Source organism: Lacerta agilis, chromosome 4, assembly GCF_009819535.1.
Source record: "Lacerta agilis isolate rLacAgi1 chromosome 4, rLacAgi1.pri, whole genome shotgun sequence".
Lineage (NCBI taxonomy): Eukaryota > Metazoa > Chordata > Lepidosauria > Squamata > Lacertidae > Lacerta > Lacerta agilis.
Window position 1 is genome coordinate 57,303,268 of NC_046315.1, and position 15,321 is coordinate 57,318,588.

At 39.8% G+C, this 15,321-nt stretch overlaps 1 protein-coding gene across 1 annotated transcript in view; it reads left to right on the forward strand.

The window, feature by feature from the left end:
* Positions 1-15,321, forward strand: part of CFAP47 (cilia and flagella associated protein 47) — a 186,097-nt gene that overhangs the window by 7,084 nt on the left and 163,692 nt on the right. Inside the window, exons 4-14 of the mRNA XM_033146380.1 lie at positions 2,251-2,389; positions 3,189-3,417; positions 5,652-5,812; positions 6,603-6,739; positions 8,015-8,250; positions 9,657-9,849; positions 11,145-11,355; positions 12,717-12,869; positions 13,426-13,615; positions 14,316-14,412; positions 14,813-15,029. Of these exons, the coding sequence (XP_033002271.1) occupies positions 2,251-2,389; positions 3,189-3,417; positions 5,652-5,812; positions 6,603-6,739; positions 8,015-8,250; positions 9,657-9,849; positions 11,145-11,355; positions 12,717-12,869; positions 13,426-13,615; positions 14,316-14,412; positions 14,813-15,029 (1,963 nt within the window). The remainder of the gene's footprint in view (positions 1-2,250; positions 2,390-3,188; positions 3,418-5,651; positions 5,813-6,602; positions 6,740-8,014; positions 8,251-9,656; positions 9,850-11,144; positions 11,356-12,716; positions 12,870-13,425; positions 13,616-14,315; positions 14,413-14,812; positions 15,030-15,321) is intronic.

A 15,321-nucleotide genomic window follows, 5' to 3' on the forward strand; every position in this document is an offset into this window, starting at 1 on the left:
ATCATCTTTTAGGATTTTAAATAGTTCAGCTGGAATATCATCACTTCCACTGGCCTTGTTGTTAGCGAGGCTTTCTAAGGCCCATTTGACTTCACTCTCCAGGATGTCTGGCTCAAGGTCAGCAACCACACTACCTGGGGTGTATGAGACCTCTATATCTTTCTGGTATAGTTCCTCTGTGTATTCTTGCCACCTCTTCTTGATGTCTTCTGCTTCTGTTAGGTCCTTTCCACTTTTGTCCTTAATTATGTTAATCTTTGTACGAAATGTTCCTTTCATATCTCCAATTTTCTTGAACAGATCTCTGGTTTTTCCCATTCTGTTATTTTCCTCTATTTCTTTGCATTGCTCGTTTAGAAAGGCCCTCTTGTCTCTCCTTGCTATTCTTTGGAAATCTGCATTCAATTTCCTGTATCTTTCACTATCTCCCTCGCATTTTGCTTGCCTTCTCTCCCCCGCTATTTTTAAGGCCTCATTGGACAGCCACTTTGCTTTCTTGCATTTCTTTTTCATTGGGATGGTTTTCGTTGCTGCCTCCTGTATAATGTTACGAGCCTCCACCCACAGTTCTTCAGGCACTCTATCCACCAAATCTAAGTCCTTAAACCTGTTTTTCACTTCAACTGTGTATTCATAAGGAATTTGATTTAGATTGTATCTTACTGGCCCAGTGGTTTTTCCTACTTTCTTCAGTTTAAGCTGGAATTTTGCTATAAGAAGCTGATGATCAGAGCCACAGTCAGCTCCAGGTCTTGTTTTTGCTGAGTGTATAGAGCTTCTCCATCTTTGGCTGCAGAGAATATAATCAATCTGATTTCGATGTCGCCCATCTGGTGATGTCCATGTGTAGAGTCGTCTCTTGTGTTGTTGGAAAAGAGTGTTTGTGATGACCAGCTTGTTCTCCTGACAGAACTCTATTAGCCTTTGCCCTGCTTCATTTTGAACTCCAAGGCCAAACTTGCCAGTTGTTCCTTTTATCTCTTGACTCCCTACTTTAGCATTCCAATCCCCTATAATGAGAAGAACATCCTTCTTTGGTGTCATTTCTATAAGGTGTTGTAAGTCTTCATAGAATTGGTCAATTTCAGTTTCTTCAGCACTGGAAGTTGGTGCATAAACTTGGATTACTGTGATGTTAAAAGGTCTGCCTTGGATTCGTATCGAGATCAACCTATCATTTTTGAAATTGCATCCCAGTACAGCTTTCGCCACTCTTTTGTTGACTATGAGGGCCACTCCATTTCTTTTACGGGATTCCTGCCCGCAGTAGTAGATATGATAGTCATCTGAACTGAATTCGCCCATTCCCGTCCATTTTAGTTCACTGATGCCTAGGATGTCAATGTTTATTCTTGCCATCTCATTTTTGACCACATCCAGCTTACCAAGGTTCATGGTTCTTACATTCCAGGTTCCTATGCAATACTTTTCTTTACAGCATTGGACTTTCCTTTCGCTTCCAGGCATATCCGCAACTGAGTGTCCTTTCGGCTTTGGCCCAGCCGCTTCATCAGCTTTGGATCTACTTGTACTTGTCCTCCGCTCTTCCCCAGTAGCATGTTGGACGCCTTCCGACCTGAGGGGCTCATCTTCCAGCGTCATATCTTTTATATGCCTGTTATCTTTGTCCATGGAGTTTTCTTGGCAGGGATACTGGAGTGGGTTGCCAGTTCCTCCTCCAGGTGGATCACGTTTGGTCCAAACTCTCCACTATGACCTGTCCATCTTGGGTGGCCCTGCACGGCATAGCTCATAGCTTCCCTGAGTAATTCAAGCCCCTTCGCCACGACAAGGCAGTGATCCATGAATTAGTTGTAGTCAAATAACATCTGGGGACCCAACATCGAGAAAGGCTGACTTAGACAGAGTATTTTCTGTGGACTCTGCCTTTGGGCCTTGGCTTGGCACCAGGATTTTATCTTTCAAGAGCTGGTAGTACTACTTAAAAAAAATATATTGTGTGACAGAAAAAAGAGCTGCTAAAAAATGAGATAAAATCCTGATGCTGAGTCAGTAGGTTCAATGGTAATCAAGTTCTGTATGAGCTTAGGTTTAGAATGCTATCTCCTCTGGAAAGAACTCTCTTTCTCTTCTGTCATTGTTTACACAAGTAGAAGGATAATGCCCACTGCTATGTGGAGATAGGTGTGGAAGTAAAGTGCATCTCTGCCCACATTTTGTGCTACCATGTATCAGAGTGGAAATAGTTAATTTTACATGCAATGCACAATATGCTTATATATTTTGTAGGTACGTTTGCTATAAAATACAAAGGAAATGTTTCCATTTTGATCGCACCTACCAGTGGAGTGGTGGAACCCCAATCAGAACAGTTGATTAATATGGAGATTTGTACAGATGTACCCAGAACAATTAATGAGACAGCCATGTAAGTTGCAGTCTTCCTTCTGCTCAGAATGTTGTGTGACACTGATACCACTGTCTACTCTGACAGGAAGCACTGAAGCTGTAAATATGTTTAATATATTAGTGACATAGGCAGATTCCACCATTAGTCTCCCAATAAAATAATCTGTCTTTCAACCCAGCTTGGAATAGTAGAAATAGGCAGCTTCTATAAGTTTCTTTTTTTCATAATTTTTTTATTTTCAAATACCAAAATACAAAAAATAACACACCAACAAAAATACACACTTCCAACAACAACAACAAAAACATAAACAACAACACTAATATATCTAAATTTCACTTCCAATATCTTTTACATTGTATTGGTGACTTCCTCACATCCTCTGCTTCTGCGTTCACTATATTACATCTATAGTAATTTCATAACCTCATACTAAATCATAATTTCTAACTTATTCAACCAACATCATAAATCTTTCTTGCTTAAACCTATTTTCCTAATCTACTTATTCTTAACATTTCAAATCTGTAGCCTATCCATTCTATCTGCTCTTTTCTTAGACCTTTATCTTTACATAAAATTTCAAATAGTCCTTAAATATCTTCCATTCTTTCTCCACCGCGTCATCCCTCTGGTCTCGGAGTTTCCCGGTCAGTTCTGCGAGGCAGCTTCTATAAGTTTCAGCTGTAAATATGTGTGTTGTATAAATGCTCTAGTAAAATAATGAGTTCATAAGATTAATACACTATTGTAACACAGTTCTTATCTGTTCACATTTTCCCCTTTTGTTCCTTCTTACCTGTTGTTTACTCAAAAGTGTGAAATTGCAGGGACGGCCCAAAGCTCAGGTAATCATCAAAGCCAATATAGTGGAGCAAATTCTTGAGCTTCTGGGTGTGCCTCCATCAAACAAAATAAAATGTATCAATTTTGGATGTGTCTATTTTGGAACCACCAAGACTGAAGAAGTTGTTCTTCATAATAAAAGCCCAGAGCCCATGGATTGGGTGGCAGTCCTGCAAGATAATGCTGTTGGTGGAGAGATGGTAAGGAAACCTTTTTTGAATTATTATTTTTTAAAGCTTTTCAAATGTAAGGAAACCTGATGACTTTACTCCTGCTTTTCTGTCTGTTTTTAGCAGGGTTTCCCTTCCATAGTTGTAGTCTTGCAGAAGAGAGTTTTTCTTTCGGTCAATATTGTGTGTTTTTCTTATCTATATGTATCTCTTCCAACTGTGCGGGTGGAAGGATACAAAGAGCATCGAGGTCAGCATGTGGGAGTGCTTGAGCCAGGTCTCACAGGGAAGAAGATGGAAGGGGATGGAATTGACAGAGGAAAAAACATAGAACCAGAGAAACCAGGGTGCTCTGGAGGACGAGGAGAGATTTATGAGGGAACAAGAAGAAGTAGGTAGAGGGAAAAGACGTGGCTCAGTTTCTCGCAAGAAGGAGAAAGAGGAATAGGACAGAAGGGTCTGGGGCTGCCATCCTTAGTGGCTCGCCAGAAAGAGAGAAGGGTGAAAAAGCTAACAGGAAAGGGAACTGTACAAGGGGCATCAGCAGAAGAACTGTATAAGGAAAGATGGGGTGGGGTGGAATATACAATATGAGAGACTGAGGAAGAAGGGAGAAAAGGCAGATACAGTAAAAGAGAGTGGAGTCCTGGGGTGCAAGATGGCAATGGAATTCTTTGAGTAACTTGCCTGCTAGGGACAAGAGACCATCTGGGGTTCTGCAGACACCTGTTACCAAGGGCAGGGATAGACCTGACACCAGCTCTCACAGCATTGTGTCACAATGTAGTATGAACAAGAAGCAGAATGTGCATTGCAAATGTGTGCCATCTCTGAAAGGTGGGTAAATAGTAGTAGTAGTATACCATCTCACCCTTATGTGCCCAACTGATGACTGTGGCTCTTGAAGATATAATCTCATCAGATTATAATGTTATTGTTATATTGTTATTCTATACAATGTTGGTATTAGGTGTGGTGGCACCTACCCTTTGGAACTCCTACCAGTTACCATTTCTGTTATCTTTTTGGTGTCTATTGAAGACCTACTTTCCTTCTAAAGCCTTTTAAGTGGACATTTTTATTCTTATCTGTATTGGACTTGACATGGTTTCTAATATGTGTGTTTATTGTTAAATAGCTTCAGGGTGTTTTATGGGAAGTGATCATTAAGTTGAAAGGAAGAAAGAATAAATAAAACACTTGTGTGTGGCAAAATACAGCGCTGCATTTGGGCCTAATGTTGTGATAGAACCAAACCCTTCCCATTACTCTTACGCTGTGTGGCTTGGCCTCTGTCAACAAGGCCTGTGTTCACACTCGTGTTTCCTGTGTTGGACTTAATATGTTTCCTGTGTTGGACTTTGCATTGATGTTCATGTGATGTCATCTAAAATGGACATATAGTCTGTACTTTGTTATTACTGTTTGATGTGTTGTTTCTCAACACGTGTGTTGGAGAACCAGTGTGGTGTAGTGGTTAGTGTTGGACTATAACCTGGGAGATCAAAGTTTTGTGGGGATTAAATGAGGATGGGGAGAACCTTGTATGCCACCTTGAGCTCTCTGGAGAAAAAAGCGGGATAGAAATGCAATAAATAAGTAATAAATAAACCAGCTTCACACCAATTGGGGTCCTTAAGTCACTCCTAATTTATCTCCAACCAAAGTGTGAACACCTTTGCATAGGATAAACGCATCCCTGCCTGTCAACACCCCCTGGTGAAATGAAATGAAGTCTGCTGCTGTGAACAGCTATGGGGGAAAGGGCTATGAAAGGTACCAGAGGAAAAACAATTTTACTGCAGCATTGTGAACATACCAAAGGACTCCATGTGGAAATTGTTATGCATCTTTTTGTGTGAGCACAAACTGCATCCTCTCAGGGTTCCTGCAGTGTAAGGGCCTTCCAACCCCACATACTCCATCTGTCATAAAGATGCATATTTGCTAGGGCATAATAATTCTGTTGAAAGTTCTTACTTTTTTTAAAGCTATATAATACCACATATGTCCAGTAAATACAAACTAGAAGTGATCTAGTGCTAGGGACAAGTTTCTTTCAAATAATGGCAGTTTTTCCTTGCCACTCTTTCAGTGTTAGACTGTGATATTTTATTTTTATTGCTTTTCTATATAATACAATCTAGGCTTATTCAATATGCATAATGTTTTTCTGCTTTTTTTTGTCTGAAAAGACCAGCACATTAACAACCGAGAAAGCTGAGTGGCTTTTAATATATTTTATACCTCACTTTGTCTTACAGGGCACAGATATTCAGAAGAGTACTAATGCTGTTTTAAAAGATTTACATTGCACTGATGGAAAAGCAGAACAAGATGTTTCTACTCTGATTGCCTGCATTCCCAATGAAGGAACACTACAGCCTGATCAGAAAATGATGATCTCTATTTGTTTTAGCCCAAAGTATGCATGGAATGTGAACTTAATGATAATATTTATTAGATTTGTATACTGCCCCTTACGTGTAGATCTCAGGGCAGTACACAACATATATACCGGTATATATATGAATGAGATTAAAATTACTAGAAATTGACCCCAAATATGATACATCCCTCTCTTTTTGATATAGGATTCATTCATAGCTGAAAAAGCAGTCCTCTGACTTTTGTAATTAACTTATTTTGACTAACTGCTCTCCTAGTTATGGGAAAGGTTTCTGTTTTCAAAGACAATATGGGGTATGAATGCCCTCTTTCAACTGCAGTGGGTGACAGGAAAGGGTATACCCTGTCTGGAGACCAATCACTTCTTGTCTCAGTTGGCTAGCTGAGGCCAGAGCCTGCTATTGGGGGGGGGAAGTGTAATACAAGAGGTGCAGTTGGAATTATTGGAAGCTATGCAGGCTTAATGGTTGTGACAGCAGCAACTAGGCTGAATGGGCAGGGGAGTGGTATCAATTCACATGGACCGTTATGAAAAGAGTTGTATATTTAGATGATTTGGAAGTTGGTACATAGGGAACATTCTTAGCATAGTGACAAGTGAGAAGTCAAGAACCAAGTATTTATTATCCTGCACAGTGAGTGAGGTAATGACCCTGTAGAAACACCCCATTAATTAGTGTTGCTATATTGATGTTGCATAAGAAACCTTAATTGCTCTAATTTTTCTGTTTAAACTTGTTAAGACATTAACAGCATATATTCTCCCGGCCTCTTTAAAAACATAAATGTAATTGTGAATTTTTCAGAATGGTGAAAAGGGACAGGGGGGACCTTGGCAAAACTCCACCAAGGCAAGATTATGCTCTCTTTCTGAAATTTGAAGCTATAGGAGGCAAAAACGACTTCTTGGAAGCAGTGTCTGGTGGTGACAGACCTACAGGTGGTATGGCATTTATAAATATCGAATAAATGGAATGGGATTAGAACTGTACTTTCCCCTCTATAAATTTCCAGGAAGGGTAATGGGCTTTGCATAAAATAATCTATAATTTGAATACCTAAATTAATTGGAAATCTCCCACCTCTGCATGTAATAAGAAGGTGTGAATTATATACCTTGAAGCTTGTTTTAGGTGGCAAGAGTGAAGCAACAGCAAGTTAGTGCCCTGGTCCTCCACTCACTCCATTCTTGGGCTGGTTAGCTCCCTGAAGAGGCAAGGCTTTCCACCTCTACCTCTTCCCTGCTTGAGCCTCACTCGGAGAAAGGGCCAAGGGCGTGCTTCCTCAGAGCAAGATGGCTGAGAGAGAGTGCCTGTGCCTCTGCCATGTTTTGCTGTGATGAAGGCCATCTCACCAAAAATGTTTCACTCCAAGAAAGGATCTCCTTGGCATTTTCTGAGAGAAGGCTCAGGTAGGGCTGAGGAGGAATCTCTGTGCACATGTTGAATCATTCAGGGTCTCAGCACCTTCCGTGCCCCCCTGCATGTCAGGGATCAGGCATTCCTTGCTATCTCTCCTCCTTTGTTGACTTCTTAGGGATGACTGAGAGAGCTCAATTAATTTTGTGCTGGCTGCAGAAGGTGTAGTAGCTGCTAGGTACCAGCATGCAGTAATGACACCATACATTATTCTTACCATGTAAGGACTTCTGGTTAGGTTTAGCATGACAAGGCAGACCTCCAGAACCTGATAGGTTTTCCACTTCCTTACTTCAGTGCCACTGATTTCTGGCTGAAGGGCTGGTTATCCTGCAGAAATCTGACTCATACGTTTGGGGTCTGTAATAATATGTGGAATTTCCCCAGGTGTTTTCACCAATCTCTCATGCTTTGTGGCTGCCCACAACAAAGACACTTTTCTATCCTGGATACTCATCAAATTTTGAGCCCATGTATGTTCAGAAAGCAATGACTTTTGGAAGCTAGGCATGTGCTGTTAGTGGCTGGGGTTTTATGATGATTTTGCGCCACCTTTTTTTTTATAAAAAAAAGTGTGATTACAATTGGGCATTTTATGTGCATTTATCATACAATGTGTCTTGCCTCAAATTTCAGGAGGTAGCAGACTGTACATTGATACATGTATGACTTAATCATATAAAACGGGGGCAAATTATATGAAGACAGTCTTTCATTATCTATAAGTAAATTGGTTGCTATATTGTCCGTCTTTCCACTGTAAATGATAGCATATCCTTTTATCTCAATGCTTTTTACAGAAAAGAATCGTCATCAGGTTGAGTTGGGCTTGATAGGCTCAGGGCTTCCAGTCATTCTGACATTCATACCAGGACCAGTTGTTAATTTTGTGGAGTGTTACATGGGTGAACATACAGATATTGTTTGCACGCTCAAAAATGAATGCGATATTCTTCCGGTAACATTTGCTTTTCGTAAGATTGCACATTATAATATTTGTCCTGAAAAGGGAAAAGTAAAAGCAAAGTCTACACAGGTAATATCTTTGTATTTTTCTTTCATCTTACACGGCATATATGTAGTTAACTTTCAAAGTGCTTTATATTGTGAAGTGTTGCATAGTACAATAACATAAATTTAAGTTGCTGCTTAAAGCAGTATTACTGTAATGATGGCATGCATTGATGATTGTTACTTAAAATAAAACAAAAAATAGAGCTTGCTTTTAAAGTATTTATTTACTAAATTTATATTCCACCCCTCATCCAAAGAGCTCAAGGCGGTTCACAAGACAAAAATACAAGATAAAAGCACAAATAAATAGAACAAAAACAAAACAAGAACGCTCCCCCCTACAAGCAGATTAAAAAAGCTGTAGAATATTAATCAGCCAAAGGTCTAATTGAAGCAGAACATTTTCGCCTGGCGCCTAAAGATGTACTGTATAATGACACTCCCTTGTCATTGAGAGACTGTTTTTGAGATGCATGAAATTTTACTCTTTTTTACTTCTCTTGTCTTCCTGCTTCAAAGCAGTTACAGAATTGTTACTTTATCCATCTCTTATCCACAAGAAGCACCTTTTACTCTTACGTACATAGATGAGAAACATTCTCCTCTCTCTGGCTAAAACTAACTATCATAACCACCTTCTTTCAACCCATCCATTCATCCATAACCCTCCATGAGTATATAATGAGAATGCACCTGTTACAGCTTATTATTCTATTCTATTAGCAGTCATTACCCTTCTTCCTTACATTGGTTGCCTGCCAAGCTCCACATCAACTTCTCTTCCTTATTTCTAAAGCCACATATATCTGGTTGTATCTTCCCTTATTTCCTCTTCCTCTTCTATTTTGTCTACCTAATCTGCTGCCAAACTCCACTCCTATCTTGATGCCTTCTTCTTTGTAGTTATTTATCTTCAAAATACCATGTTCTTGGCCTTTTGTGAGAACCCGCCTTTGCTGAATCCTTTTACTGAGCCATTTTAGCAACACACACAAACTTTCTCACTGCCACCTGAGCCTCTCTTATCCTTCTGCTCATTGGCAACCATTGGCCTCTGTTTCCTCAACTTCTCTCTCCCAATTCTTGTTTATACACTTAAAGTACAGCCTCTACACATCTACTCAGATGCAAATCCTGTCAAGTTCACTGGTCTTATTCCTGGGTAAATGGTTACAGAATTGTATTCTTCAAGTACATTGTAAGGAACCATGCTTGCTGTATAGTGTATGAAGAAGTCAACAGACTGTGAAGCCTAAGTAGTTGGATAGGGATGTTTAAGAGAATTTTACTAAAGTTTAAGAAATGAAAACTATTTATTTGAATGCTGGGCATTTAATATGCTGGTTTTTTTTTAAAGAAACAATGAGTGAGCATGATGTAATATTTTAAAATGCCTAAACATCTGTATTTATTTATTTTTGTCTTTAGGATATTTTATTTTCATTTATTCCACGTCACGTAGGAACCTTCACCGTGAAGCAGGTGATAGATATCATTGGTCCAGTGGCAAAAAAAGATGGCTTACCAGCACTGAAGATCAAACCTTTCCATCAGATATACTTAATTTTTTCTGGTGTGTGCAACTCTGTAACCAGTGAAGTGGTTCTGAAACCCAACCTTGGTAAGTTAGTAAGAAAAAGATGCTACAATTTCAATGTGTTTGGAATTACATTTCTGTCAGTTCTTTTATGGGATAATTCAGACAAATGGTAGACAGAGGCTGAAATGTTAGAACTGGTAGTATTTGGTGACTTTGGCATGGTAATTGGTTCAAATGCTCTGATAATTAATTGGTGAAGGAGCAAGTTAGTCACGTGTCATCCCGTGGCTAGGGATGGGTGAGCAGCCTCCTGTATGCCCTGAAAATGAATTGGGCCCCCTTGAGTGTTCTAGTTGAAACTCAAAGCTTCTTGAGAGGAGTTGATGTTTGATTAGTCTCCACCTGTGGATCTAACTCTCCACCCATCTGCCTGCCCACCAGCACATTACACCTGCCCCAGTGGAGAAGTGACCAGGCCTAACTGACAAACTCTTTTCTTGAGCTTGAATGGAGGCTTTTAAAGAGCAATTTGAGAGTTCTGTCAGGTAACTCATACCTGTTGTATTCAGAATGTGCGTGGTCTTTGATCTCCGCCATTCCCCCCTTTCAAATGTAATGCTAAGCCAAACCATGGATTAACACAGGTATGAGGTATGAGGAAACTGTGGCTCTCTAGATGCTGCTAAACTACAACTCAAATCCTTCCTGGCCATTGGCTGTGGCTGAAGGGAGTTGTACTTCAGGAGTCCCTGGAGGGCTAAAGGTTGCCCACACTGACTTTGGATGAATGAGCAAATGTGCACACTTTGGGAGAGATCACTTTGCTCTTCCCTGGTCATTTTGCTGATGTGCTGTGTGATTGCCTCTGGTGGCACATGCTGGGATGCAGTTTGTCTGTTCCTTCAATTTTTCTTTGCTGGGTGATAGAGCTGTGTATCCTTCCTGCCCTGCCCTGTACTCCTAAGCTAGTTTCCTACCTGAGGTGCAGAGGACATTATCTGGATGGCAGTGTTGAAGTAAAATGTTAGCCGCTTTGAGACTCCTTCGGGTAGTGAAAAGCGGGATATCAAATCCAAACTCTTCTTCTTCTTCTTCTTCTTCTTCTTCTTCTTCTTCTTCTTCACCTGTCACAGTCCAGTCAGCTTCTCAGTGTGGAATGGGAGGGTTGTCATCATGTTCCTAGCTTCAGGCAGCAAAATGTCCTGAGCTGTCCCTATATAATAACTCGTATAAGCACACTTATAAAACTAGTCTAGGAATGTAGTCCTTCATTTTTAGGAAAAAAATGTTTTAGGAATTGAGTTTTCTGCAATTCAAGGGAATAAATATGATATCTGATACACATATAATTTATTTTTATTTAAATTCTGACTAAGGTATAACACCACAGATTTCCAATGAAGTGGGAGTATTTGTAGCTAGGAAGGTGGAACAACCCACTGATGTTGCTCCAGTGGCACTTCTTAAATCAGATCGGACACAAATGCATGCCCACCGGATAAAAAAAAAATTGAACAATGCATTGGTAGCTTTTCCTAATGATCGTCAAGCCAGCATAAGACCTGCTGAACTGTATAAGGATTACAGGTAATATTGAAAAAGCGATAATGATTTATAACTGTCAGAGCTTGTTCAGATGCAGGTAAGTAAAATGATGCAGAATTAAGCAGTGTAGTTAATTCTTTATTTAAGAAAATGGCATATAGCTTAGCAATACCTCCCAACAGGACTTGCCACTATAGGACAGTTGCCATGACTGATGGTCCCTGCCTTTTACTTCCTCTAGGTCTCATTTTCTGCTGAATGTTTCTCAAGCAGCTTCAAACTACCTTGGGGAACCTGTAATCTCTGCCCCTCCCCACCCTACGCATCAACCTGTGTGTTTGTGGAGACAACAGAGGACCTCCCCCCATCTTCTTCAGCCTCTGAGTCTGAGCTGCTCCCTGTCACAGGCTCCCTTTGCTCACTAAAGCCTGTTGCCTCTTCAGCATTCAACCATTCCTCTCCCCAGTCTCCCTCTGACCCCTCCTCAGTGTCCCACTGTCACCACCACCAATCCCTGGGCTCCAAGCCTTCCTCCTTTGGGGCTCCCCTTGGGGGTTCCCCATCTGGTACCTCCCACCCCTCGTCCTCTTCTAGCCCAGTCCCTAACCATAATAATTAAAATATCACCTAGGAGGTGACATCAAAGACTGCCCATCGTATAGCACAACAGGTTTTTGCTTGTGCAACAGGACATCCCTTTCCTCTCTTCCCACATGTCACTCTCCAAGTGCCCTCAGATCTGTTCCAAATAGCCGCCCTAACTGCCCAGGCCAGATTATTTTAGGCAGTGGGAAGAGGAGAGGAAGGGGGAAGATTCATTGCATGAATGGAAATCTCTTGTGACATTGGGTGCTATTTTAAATATTTTATTTTGTAGCCTTTAATGTTTGCCCCTGTGAGTTAAATATATAGTGAATACAAATTCAAGTGCAAGTGATTACTGTTTGTGTTGAAATATATTTTGCTAATATTGGATTAGCTCCAGAGTGATGGTTGTGCAAACAAAAGGGCTTCTGTTCAGGGTAGAAAGGGGCAATATTCTCTCTACAACCCACCTCACTGGTGCTACTGCATGCTGCTCCAAAAGTGCCCCCAATTCTTGGGAGCAGCTTTTGAAGAGGCCCAGTAGAAGGGGGAATCTGCAAAGATAGCTTACTTTCCTCCTGCCTCCAATGCAGAGTGGAACTCTGGGCCCAACCCACAATTTCCCTTTTTTTCAAATCAAATTGCAACAGTTCTATGTTAGGATTGTCTTGGCAAAGTCAAATGCTAGTAATGATCAGTAGAATAATGGAGGTATGAATAACTTATTTATATAGCAAAAGTGGAATTGTTTTCAGTATCCAGCACACATTTAAATTGCTCCTGCTCTAATGAGGCTGCATTTCTTTTCACACATTTAGGACTATTTTCACAAAGGTTGCCAGATACAGTTATGTGGATCCAGAGTTTTCTTACACATTATTTGAAGAACTGGAAAAGCAAGTGAATAAGGATTACTATGCAAGCTATCTTCAGAGTTTAAGACAGCATCGTGTGCATAAAAAAGCTGCTCGGTAAACATTGCTTCCAAATAAACTGCCAAAATGCTCAATCAATTTCCAGATTTATAGCGCTATAGTTTTATTCTTCGTTTTTCTAAAAAGCTACAAATCCTACTATGAATAATGTATAGAAAATGTGACTTAGAGGTTGAGAATAATTCTACGTACCTGAATGGGTTTGAGAACAATGAATCCCACGTGAGTGACATTTAGAAATTCAGATTGCAGTCCCTGGTGATCAGCTGCTTCCTCCAGTGTCAGCTAATTGTCTTGTCATGTGTGGTTACTCATCCTCCCTCCTTTCCTCCACCACAAACTGCATTGGACTCTAAGATCTATCCCAAATAATTTGAGGAAGACACGTTTGAAATATACGCACTGTGACAGGCTTTATAAATAAAAGGTAGCTTGGTATAGGTTAGTATTTAATATAAGGGCTTGCATTGGGACATTTTTCTCTTTAGTGTATTAAATTTAATCAAAATATGTACTCAAAATGTTGTAACTTTTCGCAGTGCGTTGACTTCATAGCTGAATGTCACTTCTTCTCCATACTTCCAACTCATAGGATCTTTAAATCACTTAATAATCCTGTGGATATTGGGTTAAAACCAGCATCAGGCTTGAAATCTCCAAGTCTTAAAATTTTACAGGAGGAGAAATTGGAGGAAGAGGTTGCTTGTGTAAGGAGAAGTACTGATAGCTTATTAACTAGTCAACAGTTAGCAGAAATGGAATCTAAAACTTCAGCCAGAGAGGTAAGCTAAATACATTGGAAGATGATCTTGCTTACTTACAGCTTCCCAAAATATTATGTAGCCTCATCCCATCCATGTTTCCTCAACAGTCCTGCTAATTTCAGTGTGATTGCTACCAGAAAAATGCGCCTAGGATTCCACACTCAGAACTGCAGCCTCTTTCCCCCCTAATGACTTCTGAAGATTAATATTTTTTGGTGTATTAAATATTCCTTGTTGTGGTTCTGGGTATCTTTCTTTTTCTGGTAGTGTTTCCTTTGCAGGAGAATCTAATTTTTCCAGCTTTTAATACTATTAATAATACCTCTGGTGAAGATGTTGTCCATCCTCCCCAGATACACAATGCAGTTGTATAGTGTGTACTAGTTGTACAAGTATGTACAAGTTTGTGTAGGGTCTGTGATAATGAATGTTGAACCATGAGACATCCTGCTTTTCCATGCTCCCTTGGTGTGTATTGGAAACTTCTTTTTGAAATGTTGGTCGATAAACAGTGCCCAACATCTCATGCATGTGAGTGTTGCCTTCTACCTTCCTGTTTGCTTGGAAATGAGCTGTCAGCCGACAGAATGTTTCCTCTCATAAACCTGTCCTCCTGTTTATTTGCTTACCCAGATTCTATGGATTGTGTTCAATACATTTGAAGAAAAACCTAACACATTCAGATATTATGTGGTTATTCTGTTGGCCATTTTTACAGGTGGGTGATGGGCTTAACCCTGTACCAACTTCGCCACAAGAGATTGAAGATTGTAGTTTAATTTTGACACCGAAGCAGCTTCATCAGATATTCATTGGTAAAGTTTCTCCTTCCTTTAAACACAACAAGAGACAAAAATCATGTATTGGTTTAAAAAATAGTGACTGTAAAGAAAGACTATATATACACACACACCATGTCATTCTAATATATTTTATGTTTGTGTGTATAGATAGAGAGATAGAATTACAACTACCGGTATATCAGTGTTGAATTCTTTTTTCTTTCTTTTTTTAAGGATTGTTTCCCCCCTATATTTTAGCTGTTCTTATTTTTATGTGTAGGCTGCCATGAATCCCTGTTAATGAAAACGTTGGGGGTATAAATAGATATATGGTGATAGAATTAATTAATTATAAATTCTGATCCTAATTCTTCACAATAGAAAAAGCCATTAAAAAAAAATCTAGAGCACATCTCCTTTCCATTCTTTTCAGGCCCCTCTACCATTGACTTTGGAGAGGTTTGCGTGTGTTCTACATCTACCAGAAAAATGCATCTGGTGAATAATCTCCCAGTCCATATCTGGGTACAAGTAGAAATTGAAAGTGAGGAACTGCAACAGACCAGCCCTTTGTCTCACGTCATTCCACCTTTTACGAAGACTTATATTCCAGTTGTGTTTGAGAACAAGAAGTTGGGAAACTTTCGAAAGTAATTTTTTTGTACTTTTTAAGGGGGGGAAATAACTTTTTGAGTAAAGCACTCTGAGGGAGGAAAGGGTTCTTATGCATTTTGTCTTTTTAAATAAATAATATTTTTTATTTTTAAATTTAACAAAGTAAAGGAAGGGGAGGAGGTACAACTGTGAATTGAAAAGCAAGCTGATCTTTGCACAATTGTTTTATACATGTTGCCTTGACCAAATGGCATGACTTGTTTTTAAAGGCAAGAACCAAATAATGTTCTGTGTTGATGTCACTATCAGAGCCGTAACTAGGTGATC